The 22,509-nt window shown below is 53.3% G+C and overlaps 2 protein-coding genes across 13 annotated transcripts in view; one reads left to right on the forward strand and one right to left on the reverse strand.

The window, feature by feature from the left end:
• The first annotated feature begins 677 nt into the window (after positions 1-677).
• On the forward strand, positions 678-21,981 carry AIFM2 (apoptosis inducing factor mitochondria associated 2). Of its 11 annotated transcripts, none has more exons than XM_045581771.1 (10): positions 683-986; positions 1,672-1,673; positions 11,113-11,299; positions 11,634-11,749; positions 13,029-13,148; positions 13,893-13,985; positions 15,997-16,105; positions 17,043-17,195; positions 18,312-18,512; positions 19,161-20,748. In XM_045581771.1, the coding sequence occupies exons 3-10, from the start codon at positions 11,122-11,124 to the stop codon at positions 19,310-19,312; spliced, it is 1,122 nt and encodes a 373-aa protein (XP_045437727.1). In that variant the 5' UTR covers positions 683-986; positions 1,672-1,673; positions 11,113-11,121; the 3' UTR covers positions 19,313-20,748. The 11 variants fall into 11 exon arrangements, with proteins under 11 accessions (XP_045437735.1, XP_045437733.1, XP_045437734.1 ...); XM_045581774.1 differs by having other exon boundaries at positions 683-823; XM_045581777.1 differs by lacking the exons at positions 1,672-1,673; positions 19,161-20,748 and adding an exon at positions 21,107-21,981 and having other exon boundaries at positions 681-986; positions 11,107-11,299.
• The window catches only part of LOC118719154 (core histone macro-H2A.2), a 40,155-nt gene continuing 38,810 nt past the window's right edge, over positions 21,165-22,509 (reverse strand). For both annotated transcript variants that reach the window (XM_036438255.2, XM_036438254.2), the window contains exon 9: positions 21,165-21,521. In XM_036438255.2, the coding sequence (XP_036294148.1) occupies positions 21,356-21,521 (166 nt within the window). In that variant the 3' untranslated portion in view covers positions 21,165-21,355. The remainder of the gene's footprint in view (positions 21,522-22,509) is intronic.

Consider the following 22,509-nt stretch of genomic DNA (forward strand, 5'->3'; position numbering starts at 1 on the left):
TCAGTCCCATCACTCTTCTGCTTACAATCTTGCAGTGACAGATCCCACTGGCCTTGGGGTGACCAGCTCTTTCCCCCTGGCCCCCCCCATCACCGCCAGCAATATGTCCTGTCTCCAGGTCTTTGCACACCCAGAGCACACTTGCTTCCTCTCTGCCCGGGACTAACTCCTCCTCCTTGGAGAAAGGCCTCCTCTGCTCCCAGGTTTTCTTCCTTCAATGAGAGACAGATGTTTAATTGCCTTTCCCCAGTCTATCACCCAATCAGGGGCAAGCAGAAACCAGGCCAGCTTGTTCTCATTCCATCTCCCAGCTCCTAGCTCAGGGCCGGGCATGCAGAGGTAATATTACATATATAAGTAATAATCCCACTGGGCTAGCGGGATTACTACTTATAATATATAAGCGTAAAGGCAGGAGGCTGGCCACCCGCGCTCGGAAGTCCGGCAGCTTCTGCTGGCGGAAAGCCGGGCCAAACTTGGATCAGAGTCTGAGGGGCTCGCGCAGGGCCAGGCGCCGTGGATCTTAGCGCCGTCAGTTTCACGGGGGCACCGGGCGAAGGGGGCGTTCCCGTCCGCTAGGGGGCGGGGCGTGCCAGCTGCAATCCACCCGGGAGCCCGCGGGGGCGTGGCCAGAGGACGTGACCAGAGGGCGCCGGGTCACGTGGGCCGGGCGGGGCCGTGGTGCCCGAGGCGACCTCCCGCCCGCGGCGCCTCTGCGGGAGGCGCGCTCTCGGGCTCCCCCGCGCCCGCCCGCAGGGCCCCGCAGGCTCCCCGGACCGGGACCGCCGGGGCTTGGGGAACGCGGCGGACTCGGCGGAAGTCGGTGCGTGGAGTTGGGACCTTAGGAGGAGGGGCCGGTCGTCTGGGACTCGGGGCCGCCTGCAGCACCCCACTTTCCCCCAAACTCAACAGGGAGGCTTACCCGCGGCGGGGGAAGGGAATTAACCCCCTGCCCGTCCGCCCCAGGTCACGGCCAAGTCTTCCAGGTAAGAAGGGTGCCCTCCCTCCGCCCACCAGCCCGGGGGTCGCCGCTGGTTAGAAGCCGGTGTCCCGGGGAGGGAGGAAAGCCTCCGGCCCCCGGAGGGAGACGCCGGGGCCCAGGGCCCACGGGCTCCGGGTCACACTAGGGGATCCCCCTCTCCTTTCCTCAAAGCCCAGCTTCCGCAGGCGCCGAGCTGAGGATGGGACCGGGGAGCCCAGGACGCCTGGAATTCCCGCGGAGCTGCTGCTTGTGGGTGGCGGTGGGCGCTCACCTTCCAGCCCCACCCACCACACACACCCTGCCTGTCCCTCCAACAGGTGTCCCTTTGACCCCTGGCTGTGTCTGAGGGTGCGGAGGGGAGAGTGTTGTGGGGTCGAATCCTGGGTTCAAAATAAGACCACCGGAGGCTAGTTAATTAATTAAAAAAAGCAGGCAAGGATTTATTGAACTGGCCAGCACAGCCACAAGAGCACCACATGCAGGTGGACTCCAAATGACTGCCCTGTTTCAGGGGCAGGCAGTTCCTTTTAAAGGTTTAAACCGCAAGAATTTTCCTGTTGTTCCTAAACCCTAAAGACTAAATTCTAAAGACTGGGGACAGCCCGCAGGGTTGGTTCCCAGTCACAGCCTGCTGGACATTGGAATGTGGCCCTATCTTGTGATAGCGATAACACAGAAGCAGAGCTCAGCGGTTAGACTCTAAAGGTTATCTACAGCAGTGTTTTTCTACCTTTTTTGGGCAAAGGCACACTTGTTTCATGAAAAAAATCACGAGGCACACCACCATTAGAAAATGTTAAAAAATTTAACTCTGTGCCTATATTGACTATATATAAAGTAATTCTCTTGAATAGGAATCAAATAAACACAAAGAAAGTATTTTATAATTACTTTATTATGAAATATTAAGTAAACAAAATAGTGAAAAATTATAAAATTCTTGTCTTGTCTGCACCTACGGCACACCAGGCAACATCTCGCGGCACACTAGTGTGCCGCGGAACAGCGGTTGAAAAACGCTGATCTACAGTTTCTATCCCTGAAGCTACTGAGCCAGTGGGAACCATTCTCCTGTGGTCCTGATCCCTGGCAAGGGAAAATTGCCTTAGCCTCCAGGTCTTCACCTGGAAGCTGAGGTAAGTACCCTGTGTTTTAATCAGATGCAGGGGCCAAACTAGAAGGGTTAAAATTCAAACAGCAGTTTTTACCAAAGTATGGTTGCCACTATATTTTAGAGAGGCCCTGGGAACCTGTGACCGCACAGAGGACTGGCACAGAGCTGGGTGGCAGACATAGTTTGGGGAGGGCTTACCAGGCACCCCGGGTGTGTGTCTTGTGTTCATGGCCATTGTAAAACATGTGAATGTGTAAACCAGTGTTTCCCAACCTTCTCTCATGATGAGAATCACCTGGTGGAGTTGTTAAAACACAGATTCCCGGATCCCAACTAAGAAGTGCTAAACTAGAATTTTTGGGAACATATAGGTAAAATTGTATACTTAACTAGTGCTCTAAGACAGATTTTATATACAGAGCACTAAGTTAGGTATGCAGTTTTACCTATATGTTCTCAAAAATTCTAGTTTAGCACTTCTTAGTTGGGATTCGGGAATCTGTGTTTTAACAACTCCACCAGGTGATTCTCATCATGAGAGAAGGTTGGGAAACACTGGTGTAAACTATCCAGGAGGCCTGCTCAGACGCCACTAGTGGGTGTGTGTGTGCTCCAGTATGCCCTGTGCTCTGAGACGGTTTAGGCTGGGCGGTGCCCATGGGCTCTCTGCACCCACACTGTGGCACCATTGCTCTTCTGAGTGTGTGTGTGCTCCAGTATGCTCCTGTGCAAGCACTAAACTCGCAAGACCCGCCTTCCTCACCCCAGCACCTAGAGAGAAACCCTTTAAGAGCACTGTGTGTAACCCCACATCTGGAGGGCCTGCATTCCCGGGGGACACTGCTCCCAGCTGGGCCTGGCCTTGTTCGGGACAGCAGCCCAGCAGTAGAGCTGACCAGGGCTGGTGTGCGCCGGGGCCTGGGGGTCCTGGCGGTCCTGGCTGGTGTTTGGCTGGTGGTGAAATAAGAAAGCCAGGAGGGCCGAAACCGGTTTGGCTCAGTGGATAGAACGTTGGCCTGCGGACTGAACGGTCCCAGGTTCGATTCCGGTCAAGTGCATGTACCTTGGTTGCGGGCACATCCCCAGTGGGGGGTGTGCAAGAGGTAGCTGGTCGATGTTTCTCTCTCATCGATGTTTCTAACTCTCTATCCCTCTCTCTTCCTCTCTGTAAAAAAATCAATAATATATATATATTTAAAAAAAACAAAACAAAACAAAAACACCCAGGAGGGCCCAGACACAGGAAGTGAGCAGACCACAGGGCTGTTTTGGGAATAGGGGAGTGTGCAGGACGCTGGCATGGGCCAGTCTGCCCAGAGCTGCCCTCTCCTAGGGCGGGAAAGAATAGCTCCTTTGTTAGACTTTGAGTCCCTTTCGGAAATTGGTATTTTTGGGGTTATATTTAGCATGCGTTCCCTGGGGAATGGGCCATGGAAGGCCTACTCTCTGCCTGTCCCCGGCTGGATAGGGACATTCGTGGTGTTTGGAGTCACACTGAGGGCCTCTCACACAGGATGGCCACTCTGGAAACGTGCCTGTAGAAATCTTCCCTGGCTTAACCACTGAGGACTCCAGACTTCATTTCATTAGTAATCTCTGTGAAGCAAACCTGGACCAAGCCCTTGCATTGATTGGAATCCATGTGGTTCCTGCTGTGTGTGCTGAGGCGTGACCACTCTGCAACTCTGGCATAAATGTAACTCGCTTGTTTTTCAGTAGATTCCTAAAAGCCTCTGTTTGTATCATTACAGACAACCCCCTCCCCCCCCAGGCTGGGTATTTTTGGTAGAAACAGGATTTACTGAGAAAATTCCAGTGTATACCAATTTGTGTGTGTGTGTATGTGTGTGTGTGTGTGTGTGTGTGTGTATGTACAAACGTATATATGTGTGGGCACCCGCATGAATGTGTTGGGGAAAGGACAAAGGTAAATTTCCTAGACAATTAGGGTTTGTTCTCTTGGACCTTCTCTTAAGCTAACCTTCCTGCATCTGGGCAGGTTGAGTTAAGACTCTCTGTGCTCTCTCCTTTGGCTTGATGTTCAGTTCAGAATCAGATGGTGGGTTTGGCAGTTCTTCAAACAGTTAAGTCCAGACTTACCATAGGCCCAAACAGCTCTCTCCTTTGGCTTGATGTTCAGTTCAGAATCAGATGGTGGGTTTGGCAGTTCTTCAAACAGTTAAGTCCAGACTTACCATAGGCCCGAGCAGTGTCACTCCTAGGTATATACTCAGAGAGTTAAAAACATACGTTCACAGAAAAACTTGTGTATGAATGTTCATGGCAGCATTATTCACAAGAGCCAAAAGGTGGAAACAACCTAAATATACATCAACTGACGGATGGATAAACAAAATGTACCTCCAAACAATGCAATATTAATCAGCCATAAAAAGGAATGAAATACTGGTACAGCTTGGCTGAATCTTGAAAACATTATGCTAAGTGAAAGAAACCCGACAAAAGGTATGGAATGGGCAAATGTAGAGACTGACGGAAGATTAGTGGCTCCCAGGGGCTGCAGGAGGTGGGAATGGGGAATGACTGCTAATGGATGAGTTCTCCTCCTCCTCCTCCTCCTCCTCCTTCTCCTTCTTCTTCCTCTTCTTCTTGCATTGAAAATGTTCTGGATTTAATTGTGGTGATGGTTGTACAATTTCATGAATGTCCTAGGAACCACTGAATTGTACACTCCAAAATAGTGAATTTTATATGACTAATATCTCAATTTAAAAATTTAGTTGGTAGGAGGTCTGCCCTGTTATTAAAGCTTTATTATTTCTGTAAAAATGACACACTCATTTAAAAATATTCAAACAATACAAAAACAAACAAACAAACAAAAACCCCACAACAAACAAACTCAAAGAAGAAAGTAGAAATGTCATGTGGGACCACTGCTTTAGAGTCCAAGCCTGTCAGACCGTGAGGCTTGACCTTGGGCAAGTTACTGACTTTCTATCAAAAATGTTTATAACAACTCACAGATAAAAAGGCAATGAGTGCTAGCTGTTGTAATTATTACACATATATGTGTACATGTAGCTAGATACACATGTCTGATTGCTCATAAGTGGAATTAGGCTGTTCTACTACCTGACTTTTTCATGGACAAACTTTGTTGCATATTTTTTATTGATTTCAGAGAGGAAGGGAGAGGGAGAGAGATAGAAACATCAATGATGACAGAGGTTGCTTCATGCACCTCTCTGCTCCCCACTGGGGATTGCGCCCGCCTCCCGAGCATGTGCCCTGAGTGGGAATCGAACTGTGCAGTGACCTCCTGGTTCATAGGTTGGCTCAACCACTGAGCAACACTGGCCAGGTAACAAACTTTGTTTTCTAAGGACTTTATTTATTTATTTTAAAAAAACTATATTTTATTAATTTTTTTTACAGAGAGGAAGGGAGAAGGATAGAGAGCTAGAAACATGGACTCCCTGCACACCCCCTACTGGGGATGTGCCCGCAACCAAGGTACATGCCCTTGACCAGAATCGAACCCGGGACCTTTCAGTCCGCAGGCCAATGCTCTATCCACTGAGCCAAACCGGTTTTGGCTAAGGAGTTTATTTTTGTGGAGTAGTTTAAGTTCATAGCAAAACTGAGGGCAAGGTACAGAAGATTTCTCATATGTCGCCTGTCCTCACACATGCACAGCCTCCCCCATTGTCAACACCCCCGCCAGAGTGGTCACTTGTTACAGTTGATGGACATGCATTGACACAGTCACCCAAAAACCATAATTTACGTTAAGGTTCATTCTTGGTCTTGTACATCTTATGAGTTGGACAAATCTTGGACAAGCATTTCATATAAAAAGCATCCCCTCTAAAAATGAAGGGCTCCAGAATATTCCATTGTATGGTGTATAACAGTGTATCTTGTAGTCTTTTGTTGATGGAGTCTCCCATTGATTGAGGCTGGATATTAAAATAAATAAATAAATAAATAAATAAATAAAAAAAATATATATAATTGACTTTTTCTTACATAGAGGAAGAGAGAGAGATAGAGAGTTAGAAACATTGAACAGCTGTCTCCTGCACACCCCCTACTGGTGATGTGCCTGCAACCAAGGTACATGTCCTTGACCGGAATCGAACCTGGGACCCTTGAGTCCGAAGGTTCACACTCTTATTCACTGAGCCAAACCAGTTAGGGCAAGACTGGATATTTTTTCCATTGATTTTTTAGAGAGAGTGCAAGGGAGGGAGGGGGGAAAAGAGGGAGAGAGAGAGAAACATCAATATAAGAGAAACCATCAATTGGTTGCCTGTCACACCCTAATCAGGGGTGGGGATCGAACCTGCAACCCAGGTGCGTACCCTTGACGGGGAATCGAAGCTGTGAGGCTTTGGTGCACAGGCGGATGCTCTAACCACTTAGCCACATTGGTCAGGGCTACATGTGCTTTTTGAGCACCTACAGGGTGTGTGGCTGCGAAGCAGCTCTAAAGTGGATCGTAGCTGAGTGTAGGGGAGTCCACCTCTCCTCAGGGGCCAAGCAAGAACTGGCCCTGGGCCCTGGCTGGGTGGCTCATTTGGTTGGAGTGTCCTATACACTGAAAGTTTCCAGGTTTGATTTCCGGTCAGGATACATACCTAGGTTGTGGGTTCAATCCTTGGTTGGGGCATGTATGGGAAGCAACTGATGGATGTTTCTCTCACATCAGTGTTTCTCTCTCTCTCTCTCCCTCCCTTCCTCCCTCCCTCTCTCAAATGGGTAAACCTATCCTCCAGTGAGGACAAAAAAAAAAAGAAAAAAAAAAAGAATTGGTCAAGGCCGACTCGGGTGTGCAAGAGTGTTGGGCAAGGGAGGCCGCTGAGGAGGAAGGGTGGATGAGCTGGAGAGCCGCCAGCCCACCATTCTCCCAGTGAGGGTGTCAGAGGTCAGTGGAGGAGAGAGAAGAGCAGATTCCAGGAGGGGCTTCAGCGCCTCCTCCAGCCCCTCAGGCCCAGGCCCTGGAACTCCGCTCACTGGCGCTCCAGAGGAGCAGCTTGCCTTCGTTGAGGCTGTACCTGGTTGGGTGGGCCGAGGTTCGCCCTTTGGGGAAGCCAGTTGGTCCTGGGCCAGTGTGCTGCCCCTCAGGCCTGCGCTGGGGTTGCTGGGCTTACTGTCCTCCCCGGAAAGGGCCCAGGGCAGGCCTGGTGGTTAGAACTGGTGAGCATGTGGGTGTGACAGGCACCCTGTGTGTGCTGGCCCCTGTCACTGCCCTCCTGGCCACCCACCTTGTTCCCAAACTCATCTTCGGCCTCCCTTTCTGCCCCCGGACTTCCTGGCCAAACTGTCCTCTGTGGAGAAGGTCCAGATGTTTCCTAAGGCTCCTCCTGAGCTTCCCTAGGTGGGCAGTGTGACCTGACCAGGGAGGTCCCTCCCCTAAAGCTGGCCAGCCTCTCCGGGCCTGTGCCCGGTCGGCTTGGAAGCAGAGCTCTGGTGTTTCCCTGGCCGTGCTGGCTGCTGGACCCAAAGGCAGGCTGGCACCGAGGAGCCGTGCTGAGGGGGAGGTGAAACCCCTTCCACCGCCTGCCTCATTCCCAGCCTCTGCTCAGCTCCTGTGTTTACTCCTGACCTCAGGCGGGGCCCTGGGCCCTCTTGGGTTTTGGTCCCAGGAGACATTCTCCTTCTGGCCCAGTTGGCAGATTCAGCCCGATGAGCACTCAGGACGACCTTGCTGAGGGCCTGGAGCAGTGAAGGTGGCCCTGCCTGCTGGGAACGTGTCCTGGTCTCAGCCCTGCTGAGGGCTCTTTCCTCATTTGTAAATGGGTAGAATGCACAAACCTCAATGAGTTGGGGACCATTTAGCCAGTGAGAAACAAAATCCCCTCCAATCTTCTCTGTCAGATCCACCTCCCCCACCAAGTTCTCCCTCCTCTATCAGCTTCTCTCCCACCAGCTTCTCCTTCCCCCACCAGCTTCTCCTTCCCCCACCAGGTTCTCCCTCCTCCACCAGCTTCTCCCTCCCCCACCAGCTTCTACTTCCCCCACCAGGTTCTCCCTCCTCCACCAGCTTCTCCCTCCCCCACCAGGTTCCCTTTCCCCCACCAGTTTCTCCCTCCCCCAGGGGAGTAATTAGGCAGTGGACATTTGAATACCAACAAGAACAGTGCCTGGAGCTCCAATCATAAGCTGCCCCTATAGGTGTGGGGGCCATTTTGGGGGCCACCATGTCTTGGAAACCTATGTGTGCAAGGACATCTTAGGGAGCCCCCTCACATTATAGGGGGTAAATGGAGGCCGGGAGTGGGGGGAGTGGTTGTTCCCAGGACAGTGGGTAGTCTTCCAGCTGCTGGGGTGCTGCCTGAGAGGGCCCCAGGCTGGCTGGAACACGCTTCCCCATCAAGAGGAAGCTGTCTGCCCTTCACGGTTGACCCGAGTCCACTTCCTCCTCCTTGCCACCCCTGCCGCCTCCACTGTGAACCTCCATCCCTGATGCCCATGGCTGCTGTTGGGCCCCTCTCGCTGCTTTCTGTGCATGTCAGCTTTGCCGTCCTTCAGTGTCTCTCCTCGGCAGCCTGCTTTATTTCTGCCTCCTTAGAGCCCGGCCCAGGTCAGGAGGAGGTGTGATTGCCTGTCGCCTCCAGCCAGCACCTCCCAACCCATCACTGCTCTCAGGATCTCAGCTGCAGGCCAGGTGGCTCCCCAGGTGGCTGGGCTCCACACTGGAGAGCCCTAGGCCCTGCACCATGGGCATCCTCTCTGGGGTTAAGCTGGACCTGGGTAAGGCCTCTGACTGCAGCCCCAGGCCAGCTTCTCAGCCCTCGAGAGGGGCAGACTCGGGTGCGCCAGGTAACCCGGGCTCTTTGGAGGGTGGGCCCAGTAGATTGCTTCTCAGGATGGCTGGGGGCACCCAGGCAAGCTTCGCCACTACTCTTCCCTCTGTGCTGACTCAGCCAAGGCTGTCCTCTGCCTCAGATGTCCTCCAGTGTCATGCTCTGGGCCAAGGGTTTGTGAATTTCAGCTGCTCAGGAACTCAACCAAGGTTTGCTAAGTCTGCTGGACCCCGGACCAGCTGCACCAGTCCAGGTGTGAGTTTTGGCCTGGGGCACAGGTGGCCTGCAGTCCTGGCCCTCCACCCTCTGCAGACTCTGTCCCTGGCATCAAGCAGGTGCTTGCTCCTCCCTCCCCCTCACTGGAGCCCACACGATCAGCACTGCTCCCTGCCGTCCTTCTTACCCTCCTCCTTAATTCCTTCTCAGTCTTTTACCAGCACGCTTCTTCTTGCAGCAGACGTTCCTTCTGCCCCTGTCTCCCGGGGAGGCTGCCCAGCAGTCCTGGTGTACACCACCGCCCCAGGAGTGCCCGGGAATGACCTGCCCACTGCCGGCCTCTCCTCCCTGCCCCACTGTCACGGCCCAGTCACACCGCATCCTATTTTGCAGCAGGCACAGCTGGGGGCCAGAGGTTTTGATTGTCAAAATCTGTCCATTGATCTCCTTAGGCCTGGGGCTCAAGCTGGTGACCTGTGAGTGGGCAGAATCTGGTCCGAGTGTTTGCTTAGCTTGGGGCTTAAGAATGTTATTTTGTTCCTGTATGTGGCCCATGCTTGCAGTTCCCCATAGGTGTGCTCACCGTCTGTTACTGTGTAGCTAGCTGACCAGCTTCCCAGGTCCTCCTCTTCCTCCTGCCCTTCGGTTTGTAAGCCCCTCCTTTGCAAGGGCAGGGACCGTATCTGTCTGTCTGTCTCTGACCCCAGGATCCACGGCACAGGGCACATCAAAGAGCAGTGCATTTCTTTCTTTTTTTTTTTTTAATCAATCTTTATTGTTCATATTATTACAAAGGTTCCTCATTTCTTCCCCCCTCCACCAGGTTCCCACCCCTCCCTCTGCCCCCTCCCCATGCCACATTGGCCTCATCCATAGGTGCACAGTTTATGTTCAGTCTCTTCCTCCCTCCCTTTCCCCGTTAGTAAATCCCTTTTCAGATAGTAAATCAGTTACTCAGCATTTTCTCATATCAGTAATACCTCCACGTGCCCAATGATACACTTCACACAAAAGACATTTCCAAATAGGTCAACCAGCCTCATCCAGGCCCCACCCAAGGCACTCACAGATTAACACCCCAGCGCTATACTAACTCAACACATCCAGATCTAAGCTTTCATCACTTGATTCAGCAGACCCTCAAGTTCCCACAAAAGTTTCCAGCCATGTCTGAGAGGCAGCCGTGAGGCAGGGGCAGGCGAGGAGCGAGCTGTTTCGGGCCTGGCTGCTCCGGGCCTGGCCTCTGTTGCTCTGGTTCGTTCCACAACCAGCTGCTCTGGGTCTGGTCACTGCTGCTCCCGACCTAGTTGCTCTGGACCTGGCTGCTGCTGCTCCGGGCCTGGCCGCACCCGACCTGGCTGCTCTGGGCCCGGTTGCTCCGGGCCCGGCCGCTCTGGGCCTGGCCGCTCCCAGCCTGGCAGCTGCTGCTCCGGGCCTGGCCACACCCGACCCGGCTGCTCCGGGCCTGGCCGCTCCCAGCCTGGCAGCTGCTGCTCCGGGCCTGGCCGCACCAGACCCGGCTGCTCCGGGCCTGGCCGCTCCCAGCCTGGCAGATGCTGCTCTGGGCCTGGCCACACCAGACCCGGCTGCTCGGGGCCTGGCCGCTCCTGGCCTGGCAGCCGCTGCTCCGGGCCTGGCCGCTCCCAGCCTGGCAGCCGCTAGAGCAGTGCATTTCATTTATGTTGACGAGTGAGCAAATATATTGAATGGGGAAAAATGCAGAATAGTTTAATGGGTACAAAAACAATTATGATTGTAGGTACACAGAATATCTCTGAAGGACTCCTATACACTTGGAACCATGGATGCAGTGGAGAACGGAACTGTGCGGTTGGGTGATGGGATGGAACTATGATACCCCTGTTTCTTTGGAATTCAGATTTTACAATTAAAATCTTACCGATGACATAAATTAATAAGGTCAAGTCTCAGCATCTGAGGCCTGTCTTGCTGTGGGCTCACCCTGCCCTCCCAGCCTCGAGCTTACCCTAACCCCGATGTGGTCTCTCCTGTCCCTGCAGTGGCAGCGGTTCGCGATGGGGTCCCAGGTCTCCATGGAAGTGAGAGGCGTGCACGTGGTGATCGTAGGCGGGGGCTTTGGCGGGATAACGGCCGCCAGCCAGCTGCAGGCACTGAACATCTCCTTCACGCTGGTGGACATGAAGGACTCCTTCCACCACAACGTGGCAGCCCTGCGGGCCTCCGTGGAGACCGGTAACAGGCTCCTTTCTGGGGCTTTCCTGGTCTTATCACACTGTGACTTAGGTCCCAGTACCTACATTCAACCGCTAGTCAAACTCTGGAGAATCTAAAGGTCATTGGCCTTAAGCAGCTACCATATCAAGGCCCGAGAGTAAGAGGTGGGCTTCCCTGAGGCCTCTGGGCCCAGACTGGCACTGGGGCAGTGGATACCCTGGGTACACCACTGGCCCAGATGTGTGGTCGGGGGCACCCCTGTTGGTATGCAGTTCAGGAGAGGTTCTGGGTGGTTCTGTCTCCTGTGGGCAGCCCAGTTTTACGCTGTGGCCTCCTCTGTGTCCACTCCCAGGGTTTGCCAAAAAGACATTCATCCCCTACGCGAAGAGTTTCAAGAACAGCTTCCGGCAGGGCGTAGTGGTTGAGATCGATCTGAAGAATCAGGCGGTGGTGCTGGAGGATGGCGAGGTGAGCAGGGCTGACAGCTGCTGGTCGGACACCTGGGCACATCTACCTGGCAGCCCTCGGGCGTGAGTGGCCTCTGGCCCCAGCCCTGCCTGGTGCTGAGAACAGCTTCCTCGTAAGCAGAGGCCTGACCACAGCAGCCACCTCCCGAGCCTTCCTGTGCCCCAGGCACTGGCTTAAGCTTCACACGGTCTCCTGTGATGCCCGCCATGACTGGGGGAGGTGGTGTAACCTCCTGTCACGAGGGAATAAGTGGCTCTCCCGGGATCCTATAGTCGGGATCCCACAGCCAGGAAGATACTCAGCCGGGATTTGAACTCAGGTAGTTTCCTCCCAGAGCCCACGCTCAGAAAGCCAGTGTCCTGGACCAGCCCCAGGCTTGGCCAACCTACGTGCCCACTGGAACCAAAGGGTAGGCACACACTGGATCCACATCCCATGGGGGCAGACTTTCCCTCCATTCCTCTTCCTGTTCCTCAGCCCGGGTAGTAGCTTGGCGCCTGGTATACACCTCCAGTGATGTGAGCTCCACCAATGAGCTGCCACCAGCCCAGTCGTCATGTTGCGGGTCACCTCCAGTCTTGCCCTCTATTCTATCCAAAGCTAAAGGGGAATTGCAAAAAGGGGACGCAATGTCTGTCCTCAATGAGCCTTTGATTTTGTGTGAATCAATCCTACTTGGATTAATTTTAGGGCTGGGAAAAATCTCGGTTGGAAAGACTGCTGAGAGTCGCCTTGTTCTGTGGTTTTTGGGCCAGACTTTCAGAGCCCTGGAGGGTCCATGAGGGTCCATGGAAAGAGAGGGCCAAGCGGGACACAGACCTCCCCGTCCTCCTCCCGTCAGAGCAGCGCTGGTTTTGTCCACTTGATATATTTAGGCTCCAAGCGGGACCTCCCTCCCTCCCTCCCTCCCTTTTTTTCTTTGTTTTGGGGGCGCAGGGGGCAATTTCTCCTAAAGTACCTACGAGAGTCTAAACTAATTCCACATTGCAAGCTGGAATCCTGCTTACTCCCCACACATGGTTTCCCGTTTCCAGCTTCCCTGTCCCCACTGTGGGGAGCTCAGTCCTCATTTCCACGCTGGGGGCTCTGGCAGGAGGCAAGCCTGCTTCTCTAGGTTCTCCTGGGTTCTAGCACCTTACCCTCCTTGGCTTAACCATGTGATGGCTTTGCTCCCCGCCAAGGAGGGCTGCCTCAGTGCCCAGAGGGCTCAGTACCGTGGGCCTGGGGGTGGATGAGGAACCTGGGCCTGCCCTCACCTTTCTTTACTTGCCCCTCACAGACTCTGCCCTTCTCGCATCTGATCCTGGCCACGGGCAGCACTGGGTTCTTCCCTGGCAAGTTGAACCAGGTCTTCAGCCAGCAGGAGGCCATTCAGGCCTACGAGAACATGGTGAAGCAGGTGAGCGCCCCTGGCCCAGGCAGGGCAGTGAGCGCAGACTGAGTGGCCCCCGGAGAGCAGAACAACTTGGGGGACAGCAGGGAGACCCTAGGAGATGCTCAGGGCTGTGACAGCGGCTGCAAAGATGGCGAGTTATTAGAGAGACTCCTGGGAGGAGATCTTTGGATCTGTCATCAATGTCTGGACATGAGCATCCAGACCTGCTCATGGATCGACTGAGGATCCCACCTCCTCTCTCGGGGCTCCTGGTGGCACAGGGCCTTGTGGCTTAGAGATCAGGCTCGGTCCTTGCCCTCAGTCAGCTCTCACAGCCGTCCTGAGGTGGGTGGGTGCTCTGTCCCCTTCGAAGTGATGAGAAGTGGAGACCAGGGGAGGATCTCAGGGTGAGTGCTGCTACCTGCCTTGGCCAGGTCTTCCCCTCTCTGCACAGCTCTGAGAAGCCAGGAGAAAAGACACTCTTGTAGAGGTTAGGAGCCCAGCTTTTGAACTCAGACCTGGACCATGGTCATCTGAAGGCTGGGCAGGTGGTATGATACCTGCCTCTTGGGGCTGTTGTGAGTGAGCATCAACGGAGAAAATGCAGGGAGACACCCAGCAAGTGCTAGGCCCCGAGGAAGCACATTTAGGCCTCACATTTGGAAAGAGTTCTCTTATGGCAAGGACCCCAGTCTCCCCCCGACCCCAGAGCTCCCCTTGAGGCAGGGTGAATTGGAGTGGGTGTTTTCACATTTGCTTTTGCTCCAGGTCCAGTGCTCACAGTCCATCGTGGTGGTGGGTGGAGGCTCTGCCGGAGTGGAGATGGCAGCGGAGATTAAAACCGAGTACCCTGAGAAAGAGGTGGGCAAGCGGCCTTGGCTTTGACCTCTCAGTGGCCGGCAAGGAAAATCAGGAATTTGCTTAAGGCCTGGGAGGCGGAGCTCCCTTACACACAGTGGGAACTTGTGTTTCCTGTCTCCTGCTTTCTGCACTGAGGGATCCCCTAAAGTCCCTTTCTGATGGGAATTTTCCTGGACAGATAAGCCAGGATGTATCTTAGTTCAGTGAGGGGGTCTGTCATGCCTTCTGGTCTAACCAGGAGAATCAAGGCCAGGGGAGACCCCTTACAAAGATGAACTCGTGTGTCCCGTCAGTGTCCCAGCTTTGTGACCTCACTTCGAATCCCTCTTTTTGCTGACAACTAGCTTGGCCAAAAGCACCGTTAGTTGCTTTTTTGGTCTTGAAGAGACGGTAGCCTTGCCCTGGACAGCAGAGGGAGCCTGCGGTGCAGCCCCTCACTCAGGACTGGCCGGCACTGCCTTCTGCCCACGGGAGGGTGGCCCTGTTCCCTTTTAATGAGGGAGGGATCGAGCATCTGACTGCCACCCTGGAGAGAAAACACATCCTGGCAGCTGCGAAGGCTCAGCTGAGGGCTGAGCGATGATTGGTAATTACGGAGGCGAGAGCATGCTTGCAGCTGATGCCAGATCCACTTCTGAGAGCTGGTGGAGCCTGCGGCTGCTTCTCTTTCCCGAGGGAAAGGCATGTTGGTTTTGAAAAGTGAGATCAATATGGGCTAATTTAATTATACAGTTGTACTCTGACAAATTGTGGGAAATTATTATGAATAATTGATGTAAAAGTTCATTAATTTTGATTTATGGGGTAAAGACCAGTCTGAAGTAAGAAGGAACTCAGGAAAACTTCCATATGTTTATGATCCGTAGACACATAAGAGTAATAACAGCCACCGTACTGTATGTTATGTGCTTTATACATACATGCTCATTTCATCATTACATTTATTTTTTTTAAATTATCTTTAAAAATATATATCTTTATTGATTTCAGAGAGGAAGGGAGAGAGAGAGAGATAGAAACATCAACGATGAGAGAGAATCACTAATCAGCTGCCTCCTGCACACACCGTACTGGGGATGGAGCCTGCAACCTGGGCATGTACCCTTGACCGGGATCTAACCTGGGACCCTTGAGTCCACAGGTCAACCCTCTATACACTGAGCCAAACCAGCTCGGGCTTACATTTATCTTTATTGTAGAAAGTATTACAGATATCCCCCAACCTTTTTTTTTCTCCATTGACCCTCTCAACCCCCCATCTTTGCCCCCATCATTACATTTCTAGGAGTGGGACCGTGATCCTTCTTACTGAGCTGTCAGGTAGTGTCTGAGTATCCAAGATGGATTTCAATCCAGGCAGTCTGATTCCGAAGCCCAGGCTTTGAGTACCATTCCAGGCTGCCTCTGGCTTCCCTGTGCTGACCCACAGACTAGGAAGTGCTACCGTATTATCTGGCGTATAAGATGACTTTTGAAACGGAAAAACAGTCAACTGAAAATCGGGGGCAAAAGACCAAAATTGCACAAAAATTACCTGCAGATCTTGACGGCAAAGTAAGTCTTTTCTTTGAAGTGGGGGGTAGTTTATACAGCGAATATAGGCCTAAACCTATGTTTTAACTGTAAAATTAGGGGGTCGTCTTATACGCCGGAAAATACAGTAGTTTTAAAACCAGCTTTAATGTAAATGTCAGGTTACCATGTCAATGGCTTATATATGACTGTGTGACCATAAGTGCCCAAGGACGTTGGAGATAATTTTCCACGTGGTTCTCCGTGTGGTTGTGGCCTGCTGGCCCATTCTGAGTCCTGGACCAGGAACGTGGGCTCCAGCCCAGCTTGCTGTGAGCTGGTTCCAGTGTTGGGCAAATTGCTTCACTTGGGCCCCAGTTCCCAAACCTGTGACCTGAGGTAGGGGAGGAGGTGGGGGAGGCAGACCAGGTGTTTTTGAGCCTCTTATTGTGTGCAGGAGGCTCAGCGGCTCCTCTGTCCTATGGTCGTTTGTCCCCAGGTCACTCTGATTCACTCCCAGATGGCCCTGGCTGACAAGGAGCTCCTGCCCTGTGTCCGGCAGGAGGCAAAGGAGATCCTGCTCCAGAAAGGCGTGCAGCTGCTGCTAAGTATGTGCCCTCCCCCTGGCCCAGTGCGATTGGGCTCGAGGCTTGGTCACTGCCCTCAGCTAGAGGGTGGCCACGTTCTCTGAGTCCTGGGGTTGAGCATCAAAGCGCATTTTAGCCCTGATGTCCAGCCGGAGGTTGTACCTGCCCTCGGGCAGGACAGAAGCCCTCATACTTACGGGATTTCATGTCACAGACCAGCACTGTCCTGGCTATTGGTTTGGACAAAGTGCAGTGGTACCTATTTGTTGAATTATTTTTAAAAAATCATCTAAAGGATTTTACCTGAATTATGATGTGTCTGTGATGGAGAGAATAATTTTTTGGTTTGTATCTTGAGGGTGGTGAGGGCGTGGCATTTGTCCAGAGCAAGAGAGAAGAGAGCCACCCAGCAGCTAGCGAGCGGGGCTCTAACCCCAAGGTGTCCTCCACACTTTGTGGGGCTCAGCCCCTTCAGGGAGGGGGTGGTGTCTGCTCTGTGAAAGCCTGGATGGCTCTTGTCTCCTTGCTCCTGGCTCTGCAGTGCTGTGATCACCTCTACATTTAGGCAGTGAGGAGGGTCGGCTGGCTTCACCTTTGTCTGGAGGGCCTGTCCTGCCCGGGCAGGTGGGCATAGCTCATCATCGGGGAGGCATGTTGGAGGTCTTCCTCCAATGGCTTTTCCCAGAACTTGGGAAACTCAGCCTCAAATTGCTTCTTGGAACTTTCCTCCCATCGTATCCCTTGGGGCCTGGTGTCCGGATTGTGCTTGTGGGGGTAGCAGGTGGACTGGGAGAGGAGCAGGGCGGGAAGGGGAAGTGGAGTCATTGCCTAATCGGGCTACAGCATCCAGGCCTTTCCTGGGGCCTTCACGGGTCTCCAGACTTCCCCGGGTCAGCGTTGGCGTGGACCAGCCTTGTCCACCCTCTGCCAGCCTCCTGTCACACACCTCCCTTGACAGGTGAACGGGTGAGCAACATGGCAGAGCTGCCTTTCAACGAGTATCGCGAGTGCATCGTTGTGCAGACGGACAAAGGCACCGAGGTGGCCACCAACCTGGTGATTGTCTGCAACGGTATCAAGATCAACAGCTTTGCCTACCACCGTGCGTTTGGTAAGCAGGCGTCAGAGCCACTGTCCACTCCTCAGGCTGCCTCCTCACTGCCCAGCGTCCAAGCCCCCTCAGGCCTTTCCCCCAGGAATCGGCACCCCCTGCCTTCCCCTCCATCCCAGCAGCTCTTTCGTCTCTTCCGAAGGGTGACATCAAACTTTAAGTTTAGGTTTAGGTTCTCTCTTGCTGGCCTTTCCTCAGCTGTGATAATGATGACTTAGTCCAAGACGAGAACAGGTTTCAGAGAGCTGGGAAAGGTCTGCTTTCTGATCCTGTCCTTGGATCACGGATGCAGAGGAAATTCTGGGGTCAGGCCTTTGTCTGTTCACAGGGGTGCTGCTCTCCCCAAACCCTGACCCAGATGTTGGGCCACTCGGGCCGGGATGACCATTTGGGGAGTGGGGGCAATATTGTGGCCTCATGTCCTTAAAGCTCAAGATTGGACCATCGGGCTGATTGAAACATCTGGCTGAGGGACTCGTGCCTGCATGTGTGAATGGAGACTCAGTGGCTCCTTGTTGGTCAGGCCCCGGATTGCTGTGTCCTCAGGTTCCCTCATCCCATTTCCTGCCCGGGGAACCCCTCCTCTGTGTCTGCAGGGGAGACTTATCCAACCCCAGAGGGAGGGAGCTAGTCCAGGCCAGGCATGCAGGTGGAACTGAGGGTTAATGGACAGGGAGCCCAACATTTAACACCTAATTGTCCTAATGATATACTTCAAAGATGAACTTTTAAGTCCCTTAAAATGAAAAGTTTATCACTTATTAACGCCCTGCATTTATTTTAAAAAGCTGATCCACATACAAAAGAAAATTCAAGACTTGGCCAAGCTGTGAACGTAAGCACTGTGCTAATCATGGCAACTTACAGAGGCATGCACGTTACAGAGAATGGCCCTGGCTGTCCTTCTGGCCCGTTTCCATCCGGGCTGGTGACCTTGCCTCTGCAGGAGGCATTCTGAGGAGGGGCTTCAGGCGGAGTGAACTGGGGGTGGCTCGCCTCTGGAGAAGGTGCCTCTTTGGTGGCTTGACCGGCACCAGAGCTCCTCTTCTCTGTGCTCCGGGGGCCCCTCACCATGGCGGCTTAGGGTTTTGGTTTCCTGTTGGTTTTGCCTGGCAGATAGTGGACTGGCCAGCAATGGTGCTCTGAGGGTGAACGAGTACCTCCAGGTGGAGGGCTACAGCCACATCTACGCCATCGGCGACTGTGCTGACGTGAAGGAGCCCAAGATGGCCTACCATGCCGGCCTCCATGCCAACATCGCCGTGGCCAACATCATCAACTCCATGAAACAGAAGCCCTTCAAGGCCTATAAACCAGGTGAGGGTGTCCCACGTGCTTCAGTTAAAAAAATTAAAAAAAAAAATGATTTTAGAGAGGAAGGGGGAGGGAGAGATAGAAACAATGATGAGAAAGAATCATTGATTGGCTGCCTCCTGCACACTCCTACTGGGGATCCAGCCTATAACTCAAGCACATGCCCTTGACTGGAATCATACCTGGGACCCTTCAATCTGCAGGTCGAGGCTCTATTCACTGAGCCAAACCAGCCAGGGCAACTTTTGCTTCAGTTTTAAGTGAGTAGGGGTTAATCATGGTCAAAGTCTTTGAGATGACTGACCACTAGTACCGAATTTTTCTTTTTAAAATGTTTTTATTAATTATGGGAGAAGGAGAGAGAGAAAGAAACATTGATGGGAGAGCAAAACATCAATTGGCTGCCTCCTGCACGCCTACCGGGCACTGAACCCGAAAGCCCGGCAAGTACCCTGACCGGGAATCGAACCTGCAACCTATTGGTGCACAGGACGACATCCTACCCCAACGGCCAGGGCTAGGGCAGACTTTCAAAGCTGGCGGCAGGAATACTCCCTAGAGCGCTTTAATAATTTGTAATTGATAAGTAAATCTGGGGATTGCCTGCCACAGATGGTGAGCGGGACTCTAGCTTGTGCCTCTGCTCCACAGGTGCGCTGACGTTCCTCTTGGCCATGGGCAGAAACGACGGTGTGGGCCAGATCAGCGGCTTCTATGTGGGGCGGTTCATGGTTCGGCTGGCCAAGAGCCGGGACCTGTTCGTCTCCACGAGCTGGAAAACCATGCGGCAGTCTCCACCCTGACGAGGAGGCTGGGCCGGAGACGAGGCACCACCGTCACCCAGGAACGGATTGCCTGGCAAGTGGTACCCGCCTGACAGCAGCCAAAGGGCACTCTTTCTGGAGTGAGATGCCACTGATGTACTCACCAGAAACACAACTTACTGAAAATCAAAAATGGAGAGGAAAGAGAAAGAGAGAGGGAAACGGAGGGAGAAAGACGAAAAGGACACCCCCTAGAGGATTCTTTCTGGGTTTGGCGAGGCCGAATGCTTCACTTGGTTCTGGGAGTGCGAAGCCAGCCTTCTGCATCACAGGCCCCCCTTGGATGTGTGCTTGTGCAGGCTCTGGGTCTCCTGAGGGCTGGCTTCCTGTGTGTAGGGCGGGAAGGAGGGCCTGCCGAGTGAGACCAGCTCAGGAAGGGGGTCTCGCACCCCAGTCTTGCCCGTTCAGAGGGCGGGCAAGCCCACACATCCTGCAATACTCCAGTTGTCAGTGGGAGGCCGGTTTTAAACTGTTAGTCCCGGTAGTCTTTAATCTTAACAAAACTTTCTATATTTCAATTTTTATACCATATATGCTATGATTCTATATCACAGGTTATATTTAAGAAGAAAGAGGTAAAAATTTCCCTGTTGGTTGGTCCATGCTAACAGTGAGTTTTTACTAAGCTGAGGGAGTTAAGAGTGAGACCTGGAGGTGCTAAGGGGAGGCAGCCGAGCTGTGAGGCCTGTGGAAGGGTCGCCATCGGTTCACATCCAGGGAGCAGACAAGCCCGTGTGCTTCCAGGCTGCTGTCACGAGCAAAGTTACAAGTGAAAAACTCCTTTGTGGTTTTGTGCTTCTGGCTTCTTGGCCAACCCTAATGTCAGTTATCTGAAGTCCCGGGCTGGTAGGGAGGATGCCTGCCAGCAGCTGTGCTAAGGGTTTACTGACTCCTCTGCTTGGGAGAGAACTTCAATCTGGAGGAGCCTATTTGGGACCCCGTAAGTTCACTCTACAGCAGAAGTGGTTGATGAGTTCATCCGAATAAACTCAGGTTCCTGCCCTGCCCGGCCTGCCCCTCCCTGCTTACCTTTGATGTGGCCTCTGGCTACTTGGCTAGAGTCCTTGGACACCAGCCTCACGGGGCTCTCACTGCATCCCGTCTGGGCTGTGGCCTGGGATACTGAGACATGTGCCTCTCCCCCAAGCACGGCTTCCCCACGGGGGCATCGCCCAGGGCTGAGTTCCTATGGACCAAGGCCAACGACCCCCCCCCCCCCTTCTGGAAGCAGGACCCGACGCCTGAGAAACAGGCCCTTCTGTGCTGTCTGACCTGGGACCTACCTAGCATGGCGGGAGCCAAAGCCCACTGGAGACAGGCCTCATTCTGATCATAACATTCTAGACGTGCCCACACCCATGGGGACAGTTTTCCAAACAGGAAAATGTTGCAATAAAAGAATATGTTGTAAGAAAGACACTGAATCTTTTATTTTTTTTTTTTCCTTTCATTTTCTTTTTTCTTTAAAAAACAAAACAAAACAGAAAAAAGCCTGGAGTAAATCCTTCTGAGGAGTAGTTACAGGTATAGGGATCGGGGGGGTGGGGGCTGGCGGGGCACTAAGAAAGATAAAGCACCAGTGAGATGCCTTTCTAATTTTCTCCTCCATCACGGAACACAGAGCGCCTCTGAGCAGAGCCCGGGCCACTCGGACGCCCTCCTCCCTTGCAAAAGGAGAAACAGAAGACAAGAATTTTGAAAGGATTTTCTTGGTGTGTGTAAAAGTCAATGCTATAAATCTAAAATGAAGTCTGTATTTTTTTTTAAAAAAAGTTCTAAAACAACAGGAAGAAAACACATGGGAAGAACCCCCCGTGGAGACCTGGTTTTAGGACGGAGGCTCTTTTTAACGAGAATATAAAATGCAGAGGCTCCTTCCGCGGGCGGGACCTGCTCCCGCAGCCTCTGCCACCCACTCCCCTTCAGCCGCCCAGCACTCCCTCTCTCTCTCCTTTTGAAAAATAAAACCTGCTCCCGTGACCGGTCCTCCGGCGACTCCGGTTGGCGAGGGCAGCCGTCCGGCTACTTGGTGTCGAGCTTGGCCATCTCCTGCACGTAGATGCCGATGCTCTCGCTGTCGAAGAGCAGGAAGTAGACGTTCTTCAGCGAGGACGCGCTCGAGTCGTCAAAGTGGGCCGAGATGGCTTTGAGGGTCACCTGAGCGGCCGTCTGTTTGGGGAAGCAGTTTCTGTGCCGAAGGAAAGGAAGAACCCAGGTCACTGTGGTCCCTGGGACCCATGGAGTCACAGCCCCGGGCGGGGCAACGCGGGCCCTTCTTATCTTGGCCCTGGCGCTGCCATCGCGTGGGGTCTAACCACGTGCAGGCTGGGCCACGCACGGCCTCCTTTGATGCCAGTCAGAGCAACAGCTGGGTGTGAGGGGGAAGCAGGGGACCCATACATCACCTTACAGGTGCCACACGGACGCAGGTACCGTTTTTTTAACCAGGATCATAGGGTGGACCAGTGAGCGGTGCCCTGAGTTTGAATATGTAGCCCAACTTAAGTCAAGCTTGGCTTTACACACACTACCAATGCAGCATTTCAAACCCCTGGTCTTCAAAACGGTACATAAAGGTTTCATTAGCTCCCTCAAAACCAGTTTACATGGTGGATTGTTCATCAAAGGGCAAAAGTAGATGCTCAAAAGCTTGTGTTCATACTTCCTTTTCATGCACTTAATGTTCCTGTCATCAGCACAGATGTGCGGATGCCACTTCAGCAGCAGTGGCTTACAGAAACGGGTCCTCCCCTCTTCTAAGCCCCCAAAGCAAACCCTAGGCGAGAGCTTTTCCTCTCTCTGGGTGGGCATGTCACAGCCCTGGCCCCTGGCCTTCCTTTCACGTGTGTCCCCCCTTCCCTCCCCCCAACACCCAAAGCAGCACAGGATCCCCGTGAGTAGCAAGGCCTTCAAAGCCTGGTGTTTTCTGCCTCTCACTTCTCTCCGAGTGTTCCAAAGGATGGAGGCGGGTTTCTCGCCCCATCACCTGGCCGGCACGCCTGCTGCGCTGGCAGCCTCCGGTCCTGCCTGCATGAGGGTGGGCTCTGCAGTCCTGATCCCATCTCTCCGTGCCCCACCATTGAGTCTGTCTTGCCTCTTAGGCTGTGCTTGTGGGCAGGAGAGGGGTTTATTGCTTTTGGGGCCTTGGCATCAGGGCAGCACCTGGCGCTGACTGG

Source organism: Pipistrellus kuhlii, unplaced genomic scaffold (genome assembly GCF_014108245.1).
Source record: "Pipistrellus kuhlii isolate mPipKuh1 unplaced genomic scaffold, mPipKuh1.p scaffold_m20_p_15, whole genome shotgun sequence".
NCBI classification, from domain to species: domain Eukaryota; kingdom Metazoa; phylum Chordata; class Mammalia; order Chiroptera; family Vespertilionidae; genus Pipistrellus; species Pipistrellus kuhlii.

Coding starts and splice junctions, on each gene's coding strand:
- AIFM2 (XM_045581773.1), top strand. CDS start 11,122: ATGGGGTCCCAGGTCTCCATGGAAGTGAGAGGCGTGCACGTGGTGATC. Junction 11,300..11,633: donor GCGGGCCTCCGTGGAGACCG/GTAACAGGCTCC, acceptor GTCCACTCCCAG/GGTTTGCCAAAAAGACATTC. Junction 18,513..19,160: donor CTTCAAGGCCTATAAACCAG/GTGAGGGTGTCC, acceptor TCTGCTCCACAG/GTGCGCTGACGTTCCTCTTG.